Source organism: Euleptes europaea, chromosome 10, assembly GCF_029931775.1.
Source record: "Euleptes europaea isolate rEulEur1 chromosome 10, rEulEur1.hap1, whole genome shotgun sequence".
Lineage (NCBI taxonomy): Eukaryota > Metazoa > Chordata > Lepidosauria > Squamata > Sphaerodactylidae > Euleptes > Euleptes europaea.
In genome coordinates, this window is record NC_079321.1 from 4003254 (window position 1) to 4021576 (window position 18323).

Sequence of the window (18323 nt, forward strand, 5' to 3'; positions counted from 1 at the left end):
CCTCACCACGTTAAGGTGTGCATCCAGAAGGGGGTCAAGCTGTGCGTAGGGAAGAATTTTTTTTTTAAAAAAAACACAAGTTAATTTTAAAAGCCATCCTGTTTGAGCTCCTTCCTGAAATGTTGAAGAGTTACTATTTGACTTTTGCATAACCTCACTCCCTGACATTTTGAGGCTGGCTCCGCCTCCAGGGGTAGCCAATTTGTGGCTGTGCCCACCACCCTCTGTCAGAATTCCATAGAGTCCAATCGCCAAAGCGGCCATTTGCTCCAGGGGAACTGATCTCTATCGGCTAGACATCAGTTATAATAGCAGGAGATCTCCAGCTACTACCTCGAGGTTGGCAACCCTATTTCCAGAGGAACTGATTTCTGATGCCAGGAGATCAGTTGTAATAGTGGGAGCTCTCCAGCCACCACCTGGAGGTTGGGAACCCTAGCTGACCCAGTGAAGCAATGCTTGTGTTTGTATTTTCACTTCGGTGCTTGTATTTTCACCTGAGGTCAGACTGATGGATGGAAAGATCTATTTGTTCCCCTTGCCTTGGCTGAGTAAATATCTCTCACTGCTTGGAATCTGCAAAACCTGAGGAAGCAGCTAAGAGTCGTAATGGGAATGCAATGAAATCAATCGGCTTAGACTGGAGCAGCGATACTCCACGGCTCATAGAGAGCCACATCCACAGTTACTAGGGTTGATAGGCCCCTCTTCGGCACTGGCAGGAGTTCTTTGGGGCAGGGCCTGAGGAGGGCGGGGTTTGGGGAGGGACTTCAATACCATAGAGTCCAATTGCCAAAGGGGCCATTTTCTCCAGGTGAACTGATCTCTATCGGCTGGAGATCAGTTGTAATAGCAGGAGATCTCCAGCTAGTACCTGGAGGTTGGCAACCCTACCATCTTGTACACCAATATGTTGCATATACAATTTCAATTTCAGTACCTTCATTGGCATACCATATGTTCCATATACAACAGTACAATCCTAAGCAGAGTCACACCCTTCAAAGACCACTGAAGTCAACAGGCTTAGTATGGTGTGACTCTGCTTCGGATTGCACTGCAAAGTTCCTGAGTCAGCGGATGTTTTTGAGGTCACCCAACGGGAAGTGTCGGGATGTAATAATTCTGATATAAATTGCGCTCAGTTAAGAAGAAGAAGAGCTGGTTTTTATATGCCGATTTTCTCTACTTTTAGTCTCAAACCATCTTACAATTTCCTTCCCTTCCCCTCCCCACAACAGACACCTTGTGAGGTAGGTGGGACTGAGTGAGTTCGGAGAGAACTGTGACTAGCCCAAGGTCACCCAGCTGGCTTCACATGGAGAAGTGGGGAAACCAACCTGATTCTCCAGATTGGAGTCCACCTGTTCAAACCACCACTCTTAACCACTACACTATGCAGGGGAGGGGTCTGATTTTTCTCCGATAACTATTTTGCCTGTCTGTTTTTTTAATCTAATACTCTGCAGTCTACTCACTGCTATAATTTGGCTGTGAGCCCCGTTTTGCCTGTCATTCTCCTCAAAAGCTAGCCACGGGAGTGCATTTCAGATTTTTTAAAAGAAGTGGAAAAGCATGTTATTTAATTTATTTATTTCAAATATTTTTATGCTACCTTTCCACCCAAATGAGGGATGATGGTAAGAGCAATTTAAAGTCACTGCCACACCAGTTATTTATACAATCCTGTATGCTCAACAGATCTGGATGACAAAACAGATATAGAATCATAGAGTTGGAAGGAGCCATACAGGCCATCTAGTCCAACCCCCTGCTCAATGCAGGATCAGCCTAGAGTATCCCTGACAAGTGCTTGTCCAGCCTCTGCTTAAAGACCACCAGTGAGGGGGAGCTCACCACCTCCCTAGGCAGCCGATTCCTCTGTCGAACAACTCTTACTGTAAAATAATTTTCCCTAAAATCCAGCCAGTACATTTCTGCCCGTAATTTAAACCCATTCTTGCGAGTCCTCTCCTCTGCTGCCAACAGGAACAGCTCCCTGCCCTCCTCTAAGTGACAGTCCTTCAAATACTTCAAGAGAGAGATTAGGACAGTGTACATATTCTCCCTTGCTCTGTTTTCCCCCTCAAAACAGCCTTGAAAATGAAGTAGTGAATGAGAGAAAGGTCTTTTATGCATGGCTGTTTCCCTCACCATCATCCCTCTGATGATTTTGGGGCTTTGTTTGGATTATGCATGCCGTTTTTGACCATCAGAGGTCACCTTGCTCTGCCCTTGTGAATCCGGTACTCCAGATTCGAGTCCACCGCTCATGTGAAGGTGTGGAGAATTGAACCTGGTACCCCAGATTAGAGTACACCACTCATATGGAGGAATGGGGAATCAAGCCTCATTCTCCAGATTAGAGTCTGCCTCTTCTAACCATGACACCATGCTCTTCGCATTTTCATTGCTCTCAATGAGAGCTAAGCTGCTAAATGCTGCCCTTCATTCTAGGGGGCCTGAACCCTCACCAAGTGCCCTGCAATGGACCAGCCCCCCCCCCCATGTCTCTCAAGAGAGAATGGTCAATAAATGGGCACTTCCAGCCACCATCCAACTGATAGACTGGGGGGAGGGAAGGCACACCTTGAACCTTTCTCTCTCCCCCACCCTGCCTCTTCCCTCCCCTGTATCACAGAAATACCACTGCCCTTTCCAGCATCCCTAGTCTGGCTCTGGAGAGGGTAGCCTCTCTCATAAAAACATAAGAAAGGCCCTACTGGATCAGACCAAGGTCCATCAAGTCCAGCCGTCTGTTCACACAGTGGCCAACCAGGTGCCTCCAGGAAGCCCACAAACAAGGCGACTGCTGCACTATTATCCTGCCTGTGTTCCTCAGTTCCTGCTATAACAGGCATGCTCCTCTGATCCTGGAGAGAACAGCTATGCACCATGACTAGTGTTCATTTTGACTAGTAGCCAAGGATAGCCCCATCCTCCATAAGAACATAAGGAAAGCCCTGCTGGATGAGACCAAGGCCCATCAAGTCCAGCAGAGTCTGTTCACGCAGTGGTCAACCAGGTGCCTCGAGGAAGCCCGCAAACAAGACGGCTGCAGCAGCATTTACCCTGTTCCACAACACCTCATATAATGGGCATGCTCCTCTGATCCTGGAGAGAATAGGGATGCATCATAAGAACATAAGAAAAGCCCTGCTGGATCAGGCCAAGGCCCCTCACGTCCAGCAGTCTGTTCCCACAGTGGCCAACCAGGTGCCTCTGGGAAGCCACTAACAAGACGACCTCATATAACAGGCCTGCTCCTCTGATCCTGGAGAGAGCCGGTCTGCCGCAGCCGATTTATGGCGACCCCTTTTTGGGGGTTTTCGTGGCAAGAGGCTCACAGAGGTGGTTTGCCAGGGCCTTCCTCTGCACAGCAACCCTGGTCTTCCTTGGTGGTCTCCCATCCAAAGACTAACCAGGGCTGACCCTGCTTAGCTTCTGAGAGATCAGGCTAGCCTGGGCCATCCAGGTCAGGGCCTTCCCCGGAGACCAGGGGCGAAAGCGCACGGTCGCTGGAGCCTCCTTTCTTCCCTGTTCCAGCCAGGACCCAGCCAGGATCGAACGCACGGACGTTCTTCGAACGTTCGAAGAACGTTCGAAGAACGTTCGTGCGTTCGATCCTGGCTGGAACGTTCGAAGAACGTTCGTGCGTTCGATCCTGGCTGGAACGTTCGAAGAACGTTCGTGCGTTCGATCCTGGCTGGAACGTTCGAAGAACGTCCGTGCGTTCGATCCTGGCTGGATCCTGGCTGGAACAGGGAAGAAAGGAGGCTCCAGCGACCGTGCCTTCTCGCCCCAGGAGGGCGGGCGTTGAATTTGGGGGGCAAACGGGGCCAAGTCCCTGCAGGCACGCCGGGGCGAGGCTCGCCTGGGCGGCAGGAGCTCTCCAGCCCCGCGGAGAGCTCCTCCGCAGGGCCGGCGGAGCTGTCCAGGGTGCTGAAAGGCGAGGCGCCGCCCGGCCGGAGGAGGCGGAGGGAGGCCTGGCGCCGCCGCCGGCCGGGGAGGGGTCGGCGGGGCCGGCCGCCTCGCCTCGCCCCGCCCCGGGCTGGCTGGCGGGGAGCCGCCGCCGCCGCTGGGTGGTGGGCGAGGAGGAGCCGAAGGGAGCGGGGGGGAAAATGCAGAGCTGGCATCGCGGCGCAGGCACGCAGAGCGCCAGGACCGCGCTGGGTTCCCCTCTCGGGCTTGCAGGGGGGTGCTGAAGGGGAGCTGCACCCGTTGACTTGCAGCCTGCGGGACTCCCCCCTCCCTCCCTCCCTCCCTCCATTCCTTCTGGGCTCCTCTCCCCGGCAAGTCCCTGGCATCCCCCCTCCGAGAGAGTCATGAAGGCAGACCCCGCACCAGCCGGGCAGAGCGCCGGCCTCTTCTTCCTGGGGCTGCTCTGCTTCGCCTCGGCGTCGGAAAGGGCCGTTTACACGAACCATTTCCTGGTGGAGGTGCGCCCAGGGGCAGGGGCAGAGGCGTCGCGGCTGGCCGCGGAGTATGGCTTCAGCGGGGTCAGGAAGGTAAGGAGCCCTCCTTGGGTTTTCTTCTTTGCAAAGGGGAAAACAGACGGTTTTCTTATTTTTGCATGGCGCTGGTGGAGCCCTCTTGCAAAGTTGGGAAGGTCTGGGCATGCATCTTGCAGAGGTTTTGCATCCGAGTTCCATGAGACTCTTACTTTCCCTTCTAGCTATTAATATTGATCTCTCCTCCCCCCCCCCATTGAAAACCTACAGTGAAATTGCAGAAATTTGGAATAAACTTGGGGCTTTGTTTGGATAGGATTATAGTACAGTACCCTAGAGCCTTGCTAATTTTAACAGGGAATCTTAATGCTGGTGTTGGACATAATGAAACTCTTACCTGTGGTTGAGTGTCTGTAATCCAGGTTCCCCCCCCCCCCCCCGCACAGATTGTGTTGAGCAAGGGATTTGGTGAGCCACATAACAAGAGTAGAATCCAGCCTACACACCTCTCTGGGATCGAGTTAGAGGATTCCTAGGATGGTTTCTAATTTGCGTAGATAGTTTCTCAGGTGCCCTGATCCGGATGGCCCAGGCTAGCCTGATCTCGGCAGATCTCGGAAGCTAAGCAGAGTCTGCCCTGGTTAGTACTTGAATGGGAGACCACCAAGGAAGTCCAAGGTTTGCTATGCAGAGGCAGGCAATGGCAAACCACCTCTGAATGTCTCTTGCCTTGATCTGGATAGCCCAGGCTAGCCATCCTGAAAGCTAAGGAGGGTCAGCCTGGGTTAATACTTAGATAGGAGACCACCGAGGAAGTCCAGGGTTGCTTGGCAGAGGCAGGCAATGGCAAACCACCTCTGCTCTGACCTGGATGGACCCAGGCTAGCTCAATCTCATCAGTTCTCAGAAGCTAAGCAGGGTCGGTCCTGGTTAGTACTTGGAAGGGAGATCACCGAGGAAGTCCAGGGTCGCTATGCAGAGGCAGGCAGTGGCAAACCACCTCTGTTTCTCTTGCCTTGAAAACTCTACAGGGTCACCATAAGTCAGTTGCGACAGGACAGCGCTTTCCACTACTGGTTTCTAAGATGTGGAAAGCTTCAGATGCTGGCCGGGCATATGCACCCCAACGTGAACAGAGGCTGACCCTTGAGGTGGACCAGAACCAATGGGTTGAAATTAAATCAAAAGAGTTTCTGTCTAGACATTAGGAAGAATTTTCTAACAGCTAGAGCGCTTCCTCAGTGGAACAGGCTTCCTCGGGAGGTGGTAAGCTCTCCTTCCCTGGAGGTTTTGAAGCAGAGGCTAGATGGCCATCTGTCAGCAATGCTGATTCTATGACCTTAAGCAGATGATGAGAGGGAGGGCACCTTGGCCATCTTCTGGGCATGGAGTAGGGGTCACTGGGGGTGTGGGGGTGTAGTTGTGAATTTCTTGCATTGTGCAGGGGGTTGGACTAGATGACCACGGTGGTCCCTTCCAACTCTATATGATTCTGTGATTCTGAGTAGGATCAGCGATACTTGGAGACCTAGGTGTTGTCTCCATACATGCTTGCTTGGATATCTAATGAGTTGCCAGTGGAAATCGGCAAGCTGCATTCTCCAGCTGAAACTATCACGGAGGTAGGGGTGCATCCTGATGGAGATTGTGAACAGGGATCTGGAGAGGTGCCTGCCTTTTGCCTTGAAGCATTCCTTTAAAGGAATTCTGCAAAGGAGAGCTCAATCTCAGGAGCTTCTGCCTTGCATTGAACACATTGCATTGAACACATGAAGCTGCCTTACACTGAACCAGACCCTCAGTCCATCAAAGTCAGTATTGTCCGCTCAGACCAGCAGCAGCTCTCCGGGGTCTCAGTTAGAGGTCTTTCACATCACCTACTTGCCAAGTCCCTTTAACTGGAGATGCTGGGGATTGAACCTGGGACCTTCTGCATGCCAAGCAGAGGCTCTACCACTGAGCCACAGCCCCTCCCCTAACTGAACACATGAATACATGAAGCCGCCTTCTACTGAATCAAACCCTTCGTCCATCAAAGTCAGTATTGTCTACTCAGACCGGCAGCGGCTCTCCAGGGTCTCAGGCAGAGGTCTTTCACATCACCTCCATGCCTAGTCCCTTTAACTGGAGATGCCGGGGACTGAACCTGGGACCTTCTGCATGCCAAGCAGAGGCTTGTCCACTGAGCCACAGCCCCTCCCCAACCTAAAAGTGTGTTTCGGTCACTGTGGCACCAAGTACCACACCAATACTTCTGGTGAGAACACAGTGGGGGATTCTAAGGCAAGTGGAAACTGTCAGATGAATATACAGGCTACTCATTAATGACAGAGCCTAGAGAATAGGGTCTGTCTGACCCCTTTCTCTCTTGGTTAGAGAGGGCTATTTCGGTTCACGGTTGATTTCAGTAATCTGGTCCAAGCAGATGGTTCGGTTTTAGGAAACACATCAGGGTCAGAAGAGCTCCTGCAAGTACCAGGGAAGGAAGGGGCAAGTCCCGCTCGAAAGACTGACACTGAGCAAGAGAGCCTCACTGTTGCCATCAGCTGCCTCTTCTCCCCCTCCCCCCCAGTGGTTATGCAAGAAGGATCTGATCCAACTTTCATTGCAGTCAACAGTGTGTGTGTGTGTGTGTGTGTGTGTCTCCCTATTGGTTTCAGGGAGCTCCTCCAAAGTGTGCATATGTGGGAATGAGTGGGTGTTAGCAGAAGATCATACTACGCTCGGGGGCATCACCTCACCGAGTCAGAGGGTTCGTTAGGAAAAATGAAGGCAAAACATAAGAACATAGGGAAAGCCCTGCATGGCCCATCAAGTCCAGCAGTCTGTTCACACACTGGCCAACCAGGTGCCTCTAGGAAGCCCACAAGCAAGACAACTGCAGCATCACCATCCTGTCTGTGTTCCACAGCACCTAATATAAATAGGCATGCTCCTCTGATCCTGGAGAGAATAGGTATGGATCATGTCTAGTATCCATTTTGGCTAGTAGCCATGGATAGCCCTCTCCTCCATGAACATGTCCACTCCCCTCTTAAAGCCTTCCAAGTTGGCAGCCATCACCACATCCTGGGGAAGGGAGTTCCACAATTTAACTCTTTAATTTAATTTCTCTTCCAATGACCAGCTGGCTTCCTTCCATTGCTGCCTGATACGGGGCCATTCGGCAAGGCTGAAGTTCCCCTTCTGTTAGACAGTGATGTGGCTGTGTGGACAGGTTTTTTTTTTAAACTTCTTGGTGTAAAACTCCTTGGTTAGGATGCTCCGGGCCACCTTCCGCCCTTTCCCTTCATTTCCTGATATGAGGAAATGGCTCCTGTACAGAGGGCCACTGGGAGAAGGGGGGGATCAGTGTTGGTGGAAATTAATGCCAGGTTGCAGCTGAGTTATGGTGACCCCTCAAAAGGTTTTCAAGGCAAGAGATGAACAGAGGGATTTGCTATTGCCTGCCTCTGCATAGCAACCCTGGACTTCCTTGATGGTCTCCCATCCAAGTACTAACCAGGGCTGACCCTGCTTGGCTTCTGAGATCTGATGAAAACAGACTAGCCTGTGCCATTCAGATCAGGGCTATGCCAGCTGCTGGTAGAAAGTGCCATCAAGTCACAGCTGACACATGGCAATCTTGTAGGGTTTTCAAGGCAAGAGATGTTCCATTGCCTGCCTCTGCATAGTGACCCTGGATTTCCTTGGTGGTCTCCCCTCCAAGTACTAACCAGGGTCGACCCTGCTTGGCTTCTGAGATCTGACGAAATCAGGCTAGCCTGGGTCATCTAGGTCAGGGCAGACATCATTTGCCATTGCCTGCCTCTGCGTAGCAACCCTGAAATTCCATGGCGTTCTCTCCTCCATGTACTAACCAGGGGTGACCCTGCTTAACTTCCGTAATCACAAAAATCACAAAATCACAAAAGGTTGGAAGTGACCACAAGGGCCTTCCAGTCCAACCCCCTGCCATGCAGGATCCCACAATCAAAGCGCTCCCAACTGATGGCCATCCAGCCTCTGCTTAAAGACCTTCAAAGACGCCCCCCCCCCGTGGCAGATCATTTCACCATCGAACCGCCCTCACTGTCAGAAAGTACTTCCTAATGTTTAGGTGGAATCGCTTTTCTCTTAGTTTAATCTGACATGATCAGGCATCTCTTAGCCCGATCTCTTAGTTTAATCTGACATGATCAGGCCAACCTGGTCAAGGGAGAGGTGGTTTGTCATTGTCCACATATGTGTAAGGACCTGGAGTTCTTTGGTGGTCTCCTATTGAGGTACTAACCATGGCCAACCCTGTTTAGTTTCCGAGAGCTGGTGAGATCGGGCTAGCCTGAGTCATCCAGGTCAAGGCAGAGGGGAGGTTATAGGGTACAGAATTCCCAGCAACCTAATTTCCTGGGTGTGTGTTTGTGTCCATGGATAGGGTTGCCAGCTCTGGGTTGGGAAATACTTGGATATTTTGGGGGTGGAGCCTGAGGAGAGTGGGGTTTGGGGAGGGGACGGTAGAATGCCATAAAATCCACCTTCCAAAGCAGCCATTTTCTCCAGGTGAACTGGTCTCTATCGCCTTGAGATCAATTTTAATCCCAGGAGATCTCCAGCCCCCACCAGGCGGTTGGCAACCTATCCATGGAGCTAGCCAGGTCATGTGATTATCTTTCCTGTGACATTTGGGTTGGATCTGGATGGGGAGAGGCAGGGACCCAGAGGAATCTCGGCCTGGAGCCCTCTGAGGCTTCTCGGCTCCCACGCCTGTACATTCCTCCGGGTGGTCTTTTTTCGATATTGCCTTTTCTGTGAACAAAACGGACCGTTAAGATTGAGGCAATCTGCAAAATGCCAAGAGAACAAAAGAGGAAGAGACGAAGCTGGAGTATTTCTGTTGAGAATACCTGGGAGATCAACCAGCCTTCTGTTAATGAATGAGATTATGCCCAGCAGTGGCTGTTAAAAAGGGTGTAACCTGAATTAGCCTTGAACGCTGTCCTTTCCTGTCTGCCTTGCTGCAAGGAGTTGGAAGTCCAAGTTCGTTTCCTACAATTGTTAGCAAAAATATCTTATCTGGGCTTCCCTTCCTCTTGGTAGAGGAAACCGGGCTTGTTTTCACTTAGAAGTTAACCCTTACAGAGCCAAAGTACTTCCAGCCCCCGGAGATGTCTACCAAGGTCATTTATGCATGGGAGTTTTACCTGAGGTTCGTTGCTCGCTGGACCCACACCTCCCTGTTGGGAATCTCTGCACCAGCAGCCTCCAAGCTCAAATCAAATCCCGCCCCCTTTAAATGTTGCTTTGTAATTGGCTTGCTTGTAGTGCTTGCTGTGAAAAATCCCCCCAACCCAATTGCCACGTAAAAAAGCATTTAAAGAACAACAAAACATAAAAAACGGAGCAATCAGAAAGGAAGGGTGGGGGGAGAAATCCAACCCTCGGTTATAAAAAGCCTTTCTTCTGCTCAGAAAGAGCTCCGAGGAAGCAGGAAGTATTTCAATCCCCGCCTCTGGACATGCTGCTTTGTAATTGGCTGTGAGAGGAACCAAGCTTGCATGCCCCACACTTTGCCTTATGCACAAAGATTTCATCCAGGCTGAGCTCAGGGGAGAGGGAAGTCCCGGGGTTTGTGAGGGCTGGCAGCGAGGTCATTTTGAATGGTCGGAAAACTCATGCATAACTCCAAGGAACAACCGAGACAGATGCGGGGTGAACATGAGTGAAAGTACCCATGCATAAATGACCCTAGTTCACAAAGGTAGGTCTGTGCCCACCAGCCCAAGCCTATCCATGTTTACTTGGAAGTAAGTCACAGGGTTCAAGAGAGCTTGCGCCCAAGTAACTGTCTGTAGAATTTCAGGGCAATCCTAAACAGAGTTTACATTCTTCCAAGCGCATTGACTTCAGTGGATTCAGAAGAAGAAGTAGAGGTGGCTTTTGTATGCCGACTTTCTCTACCTTTTAAGGAGAATCAAAGCGGCTTACAATCTCCTTCCCTTCCTCTCCCCACAACAAACACCTTGGGAGGGAGGTGAGGCTGAGAGAGTGTGACTAGCCCAAGGTCACCCAGCTGGCTTCATGTGGAGGAGTGGGGAAACAAACCTGGCTCACCAGATTATAGTCTGCTGCTCATGTGGGGGAGTGGGGAATTGAACCTGGTTGTCCTGATTAGACTCCACCGCTCTTAACCACTACACCACACTGGCTCTGTAACTCTGCTTAGAAAGGCACTATTAGTCTCCTGACAGCGCCACATGAGAGGCTGACGGACTGAAAACAAGCCAGAAGAAGATGCATTTTTAATTCTCTCTTCCCCCCCCCACCCCCATCTTACATGCACCTTGTTTCATGGAAGAGAAATCACCATGCATTATTGAAAAGCTGCACATTTGTTCCCTGCCGTCCCTGCGTGAGAATAAAACTCAGCACAAAGTCCTTGGTTTCTCCTTTGCTGGGATCTTTTGGCAGGGCTGCTTCGCCAGCTAGGAAAAGGCCTGCAAGCTTATCCTCCCCACCCCTTCCCAATGGCTTGGTTCAGCTTTAGATGTGTCATTTTGCCAAGGGGTCTTCCACCGCTATCTTCAACAGAGTGATTGTTATGGTAGATTCTCCGTCCTGATTGTTCGTGGCCTTGCGTTGCTGTCTTCCCTGAAAAAAGATGATTTTTGTTTTTCTCAGATCTGGCCAAGGTGGGGGTATTCAAAGAAGGCAGCAATTCAGAGCTTAGACATGGCTTTTCTACTGGTGTATGGTACAGCTTATTATTTGGGAGGGGCTGTGGCTCAGTGGTCTCAGGCAGAGGTCTTTCACGTCGCCTACTGCCTGGTCCTTTTAAACTGGAGATGCCGGGAATTGCATGCAAAAGGTCCCAGGTTCAATCCCCGGCATCTCCAGTTTAAAAGGACCAGGCAGTAGGAGATGTGAAAGACCTCTGCCTGAGACCACTGAGTCACAGCCCCTCCCAAATAATAAGCTGTACCATACACCCTGGAGAGCCGCTGCCAGTCTGAGCAGACAATACTGACTTTGTTGGACCGATGGTCTGATTCAGTATAAGGCAGCTTCATGTGTTCATGTGTACATGTGTTAGTTGTAATGGAAATTCATCGCATAGGGATGTGTGTGTGTGTGTGTGTGTGTGCACGCAACACACACAGAGGGGGAGATCAGCAGTCTGCATGGTGGTTTTAAAAAGTTTGTGTATTAGCGAAGACCTTGTTTCTTTAATAAAGAAATTGATTTCCCTGCAAAGAAGGAACGATCCTTTTTCACACCTGGTTAATATTTAACCCCAGTGCCTGTCGTGCTGACTCATCCATTTTTCTTCTTTATATTGGATTTGCCAGACTTATTTTTTAATGACAGTGTAACTGTCTGGAATGAGAAAGAGCGTTTGTGTCTCTACATATATTTTAGACCCTTCAGTTGCATGGTTTTAATAATGTTTTGACAGATCGACGTACATGCCTTATTTCTATAGTAGCAAAGTCTACGTGTATGGATTTCATCACTTATTTTCCACCGTCGCTCCACAGTGGTAGGCAATGGCATAAGAACACAAGAACATAACCAAAGCCCTGCTGGGTCAGACCAAGGTCCATCAAGGTCCAGCAGTCTGTTCATACAGTGGCCAACCAGGTGCCTCTAGGAAGCCCACAAACAAGACGACTGCAGCAGCATTATCCTGCCTGGGTTCCACAGCACCTAATATATTCGACATGCTCCTCTGATCCTGGAGAGAATAGGGATGCATCATGACTAGTATCCATTTTGACGAGTAGCCATGGATAGCCCTCTCTTCCATGAGCAGGTCCACTCTCCTCTTAAAGCCTTCCAGGTTGGCAGCCATCACCACATCCTGGGGCAGGGAGTTTCACAATTTAACGATGCATTGTGTGAAGAAATACCCCCTTTTGTTTGTTTTGAATCAGGAGACGAACATGCATCATTTTATAGACCTGTATCATGTCTTCCCTTAACCTCCTTTCCAAGCTAAACAGCCCTAAGCATCCCTGTTACACATCAGGGATGGATTGATATGGCCAGTTTCATTTCTTCTTAAATTTTGTATTTTTCCCCAAAAGAGCAGAAAGACTTTGTTTGGTGCCTCACCGTAGTAGAATATACCAAGCTACATTACTACTATCAAACGTGAAAAACGACAGCCCCAAAACTGTTTTATGGAGCAAAATGTAAAACAACTTTCTGAGTTTATGGGCCATGTCTTGTGAAAGCTTAATAAAATTTGGTCTGATGAGTTGACTAGGAAGATTATGAAGTGCAAGATTGTAGAGTCTGAAACGTAAATTGCTATAAATGGTCTGTATTTAAAACATTTGGCTTTTTTCTCGGCCACATGGAATCTTTTCCCTCTAATTTAACGTTCCCCATCCTGCGAAAAGTTTTTACCTTTCCAGTTCTCAGCTTATCGGCACAATAAAGTACACGGCAGAAGAACATTTATATATTTGTGGCCAACAATCCATAGGTGTTATATTAAGTGTTGCATTCTTCACTGTAAATTAAACGCTGGGGAGAGATTTCTCTCTGTAGTTTTCACTAGGTAGCCAGCTTGGAGCAATTGGGTGGTGGTGGGGTTGCTGTTTCTTATTAGAATATGTCAAATTTGTTTCATAAAAGATTACTTTATTTGATTTGGTAGCTCAAACAATACAACAAAAGTTCATTTGGCAAAGCCTAGATTTTTGTGTTGGGGGAGGGGAGATCTAAGATTGTCAACTCTGGGTTGGGAAATGCTTGGAGACTTTGGGGGTGGAGCCTGGAGAGAGTGGAGATTGGGGAGGGGAGGGAACTCAGCAGGGTACAATACCATGGAGTCCATGCTCTGAAGCAGCCATTTTCTCAGGGGAGCTAGGGTTGCCAGCCTCCAGGTAATAGGTGGAGATCTCCTGCTATCACAACTGATCTCCAGGCAATAGAGATCAGTTCCCCTGGAGAAAATGGCCCCTTTGGAAATTGGACTCTACAGCATTGAAGTCCTTCTCCTCCCCAAACTCTGCCCTCCTCAGGCTCTGCCCCCAAAACCTCCCGTCGGTGATGAAGAGGGACCTGGCAACCCTAAGAGGAACTGATCTTGGTCATCTGGAGATCAATTGTAATAGTGAGAGATCTCCAGGTCCCACCTGGAGGTTGACAACCCTAGGTAGAGCATCTGGTTGGTATGCAGAAAGTTCCACGTTCAATTTCCAGCACCTCTAGTTACCGTGATCAAGTCGTAGGTGGTGCGAAAGACCTTTGCTTGAGATGGTAGAGAGCAGCTGCTGGCCCATGTTGACAATACCCCCCTTTACAGATAGGGTTGCCAGGTCCCTCTTCGCTACCGGCGGGAGATTTGGGGGGGGCAGAGCCTGAGGAGGGCAGGGTTTGGGGAGGGGAGGGACTTCAATGCCATAGAGTCCAATTGCCAAAACGGCCATTTTCTCCAGGGGAACTGATCTCTATCAGCTGGAGATAAGAACATAAGAAAGGCCCTGCTGGATCAGACCAAGGCCCATCAAGTCCAGCAGTCTGTTCACACAGCGGCCAACCAGGTGCCTCTAGGAAGCCACAAACAAGATGAGTGCAGCAGCACCATCCTGCCTGTTGTAATAGCAAGAGAATTCCAGCCACCACCTGGCGGTTGGCAACCCTAGTATTTAGCAGACATTTAAGCTTCTGCAGCCCCTACCTTCTTGACCATCCAGGTTTTCTTTCAGCGGGGAGAGATCCATTTTAATTGTATGCCTCATTGTTTTTACTTATCTTGAGCCTGCATTTTGCAGCGACCTCTGGCCCTCAACAAATCAACGCCACCCGCCAAGGTGCAGCCCATTTCCTCAAGGTTAATAGGCTAAGCAACAAACACGTTGTGATGCCTCGCACACGGGCCTCAGCGGCTGAAATTAATGGGCGCCGGGCCCAAGCTGTGCTTGGAATAACTAATAGAAATAATAATTAAGGGCATGATATTCCAGAAGTCACTGAACTGGTATGTCGTGGACACTGTGTTGTCATTTTAATGAAGGAGATTACACAGCATAGTGCTTTCCAACATGCACCTCTTTTCACCCGGCAGAATGACCCCAGAAAAAAGATTTCGGCCTTGTCTGGGCTTTTGTCAACTGGGCAACTGAGAAAGGCAAATGCGATCTTGGGCTGCATCAACAGAAGTATAGTGTCCAGGTCACGCGAAGTGATGGTATCGCTTTACTCTGCTCTGGTTAGACCTCACCTAGACTACTGTGTTCAGTTTTGAGCACTGCAATTTAAGAAAAATTAACTAAAAAGTAACTAAAAAGGCAAATGCAGTCTTGGGCTGCATCAACAGAAGTATAGTGTCCAGATGACGCGAAGAGATGGTATCGCTTTACTCTGCTCTGGTTAGACCTCAACTAGAGTACTGTGTTCAGTTTTGGGCACCACAATTTAAGAAAGATGTAGACAAGCTGGAACGTGTCCAGAGGAGGGCAACAAAGATGGTAAGGGGTCTGGAGACCAAGTCCTATGAGGAAAGGTTGAAGGAGATGGGTATGTTTAGCCAGGAGAGGAGAAGACTGAGAGGGAATATGATAACCATCTTCAAGTACTTGAAGGGCTGTCCTACAGAGGGTGCTGAGTTGTTTTCTGTTGCTCAAGAAGGTCGGACCAGAACCAACGGGTTGAAATTAAATCAAAAGAGTTTCCGGCTAGACATTAGGAAGAATTTTCTAACAGGGTCCCTTGGGCTTTGCTCTTCCTCCCTCTTCTTCTGACAGCTGTTTCATACTAACTTGTGTGTATATCTTTATATCTATATCTGTATCTGTATCTATACCTATCTATCTATCTATCTATCTATCTATCTATCTATCTATCTATCTATCTATCTATCTATCTATCTATCCTAATCTAATCTAATCTAATCTAATCTAATCTATCTAATCTATCTAATCTATCTAATCTATCGATATCAATATATTACACTTCTTCCTTTCCCTTCAAGGAAACAGGGTTGCTACTCCTCCATTTTAACTTCACAACAGCCTTGTGAGATAGGCTCAAGTGGAAGAGCTCTCCGAGTAGCAGCATCCAAAAGAATGCCAGTAATGCATTCAGCATGAAAAAACAACAACACCCAAACATATTTTGGCTTTTGAGTGTCAAAAAAAAAATCGAGATAACTAAGTCTTACTCACAAACCACAAAGCCGATAATATAAGAAGCAAATTATTTGGCATGATTCACTCCAGTCTAATTAAAAAATAAATTCTCACCCACAAGAAAAACATTTGTGTACATCCTAACTGCAAAATAATGCTTTGCTAATTGCTTAAAGGATCTCAGTTGTTAAAACAGATTGCTGCGTGTTAGTACGCATATGCTTTCCCTTCTACCAATTTATAGCTGCCAATTGGTTGCAGTTAGGGTTGCCAGGTCCCTCTTCACAACCGGCAGGAGGTTTTTGGGGCGGAGCCTGAAAAGGGTGGTGTTTGGGGAGGGGACTTTAATGCCATAGAGTTCAATTGCCAAAGCGGCCATTTTCTTCAAGTAAATGGATCTCTATCGGCTGGAGATCGGTTGTAATAGCAGGAAATCTCCAGCTAGTACCTGGAGGCTGGCAACCCTAGTTGCAGTTCTTGGTATCTGTTGTTAGCTGTGCCAAGTTGTACAGGACGCCCGGGGAGCGCCCCTCAAGAATCTTTGGGGATGGGTGCCAGCCCACCTGCTGGCATGAAGGAACTCGCCCGCTGTTCATGACATTTTCAGGCTGTTTTCCCATGAAAATATGATGATGTATACCATTGGAGAGCCAGTGTGGTGTACTGGTTAAGAACGGCAGACTCTAATCTGGAGAACGGGATCGATTCCCCACTCCTCCACATGAAGCCTGCTGGGTGACCTTGGGCCAGTCACAGTTCTCTTATGCCATTTATGCTTGGTAATTAGCAGCGCATTCCAGGCTGAAGTGCCCTGCGTATTTTTTTGAGTTTTTCATGCTGAACCGTCATTCAGGAAGTGACTGCAAAGCCGGTGCATACCTGCTCCGGATTTCTTAAGAGCCTCTTTAACGTGACCTTTTGTGTTTGCTCCACCCCCGCCTCGAAGAATCCCCTCAAGGAAGCATGCAAAATCACAACTGCGTGTTAGCTATGCAAATAGCGGTTGCTAATGGACGGAATGAAGGAGCAGGCAAGTGGGGTGTGTGAAATTTCTCCTTTTGCATCGGGACCGTGAACAGGCATTTTAAAGGTTGCATTTTAAAAAAGAGCTTTGAGCGAGCATCAAAACTCACCCTGCATAAATGGCCTTAGAGCTCTCTCAGCCCCACCTACCTTACAAGGTGCCTCTTGTGGGGAGAGGAAGGGAAGGCGATTGTAAGCTGCTTTGAATTTTTACTTTCTTATAATGGATATTTCTTTTTTTGCCGCCAAGTCACAGTTGACTTATGGTGACCCCGTGACTCTGGTATTCCTTGGAGGTCTCCCATCCAAATCCTAGCCAGGGTCAGCGATGAGAGTGTGTGACTTGGCTAAGGTCACCCAGCAAGCTTCCATGGCACAAGGGGAGATTCGAACCCGGGTTTCCCAGATCCTAGTCCGACATCCTAACCACTACACCATGCTGGTTGTCATAATGGATATACTCCCTTTTTCAAAAAAAAAGGGGGGATATACCTCTTTTAAAAACAACTTGTCACATTATCCTTTACCCCAGGGGTGTCAAACATAAGGCCAGCGGGTCAGATCCGGCCCCTTGAGAGCTCTTATCCAGCCCACGAGCCGGCTGAGGCAGCTGCCCCCTCCCCACTCTCGATCTGGACTGGCGAGGCAAGGCACAGCCCCCACCAAGTGACATTTATGTCATATCCAGCCCTCGTAACAGTTGAGTTTAACACCCCTAGACTAGAGAGTTATTTTTTTAAAAAAATGAAAGCTGGGAACCAGCGTGGTATAGTGGTTAAGAGTGGTGGTTTGGAGCGGTGGACTCTGATCTGGAGAAGCAAGCATTTGCAGCAACATGGGATGGAGCAGCATCTTGCCAGGTCTGTGAGAGGTCACCAAGACAATGTTCCATGTTCATTAAATTCCTGGGCAAGGCTAACTCGAAATAGGTCCTTCTGAGCTTGGCACATCAGCCCTTGAGGGAAGACAAGACTATCACTGGGCAGGGCTAGATGGTAGCAGCCTGGGTCCTCTTTCATCTGGGCAAGGGGTGTCAAATGTAAGGCCCACGGGCTGGATCCGACCCTTGAGAGCTCCTATTTGGCCTGCAACCCAGCCAAGGCAGCCCCCCACCACTCCAGATCTGGGTTGGTGAGGCATGGCCCGGCCCAACCAAGTGACATTTATGTCTTATCTGGCCCTCGTAACAATTGAGTTTGACGTCCCTGCTTTATTCCCTTCAGGACCCCTGTCATGATTACAGTATTAGTAGCTGAAAGGGAGATTCCCCCTTCCCCACAATGACTTGAACATGATCACGGTTCCCTTGAAAAATCTACCAAATGAAATAGAGGGAATCCTGGTTGGGCAGACAAGACACAGTTGGCACTAGGGTTGCCAACCTCCAGGTGGTGGCCGGAGAGCCCCTGCTGTTACAACTGATCTCCAGCCGGCAGAGTTCAGTTCCCCTGGAGAAAATGGCCGCTTTGGCCATTGGACTCTATGGCATTGAAGTCCCTCCCCTCCCCAAACCCCGCCCTCCTCAGGCTCCACCCCAAAAACCTCCCACCGGTGGTGAAGAGGGACCTGGCAACCCTAGTTGGCAAAAGGATTCTGGAGTACGTGCGTGGGCATCCTCTTACTCTGCTAGTAAAACTACGTTTTAAAACCTGATTTTTTTTTAGGGGGGGGGAGTTAATAAATTAGTTAAGGAATTTCACATTTACTCCCTCTTTTTTCCTCCTCCTGTAAA

The 18323-nt window shown here is 49.1% G+C and overlaps 1 protein-coding gene across 1 annotated transcript in view; it reads left to right on the plus strand.

Annotated features, from left to right (window-relative positions):
- The first annotated feature begins 4325 nt into the window (after positions 1 to 4325).
- Positions 4326 to 18323, plus strand: part of PCSK2 (proprotein convertase subtilisin/kexin type 2) — a 122788-nt gene continuing 108790 nt past the window's right edge. Inside the window, exon 1 of the mRNA XM_056856799.1 lies at positions 4326 to 4508. Coding sequence (XP_056712777.1) covers positions 4326 to 4508 — 183 coding nt within the window. The remainder of the gene's footprint in view (positions 4509 to 18323) is intronic.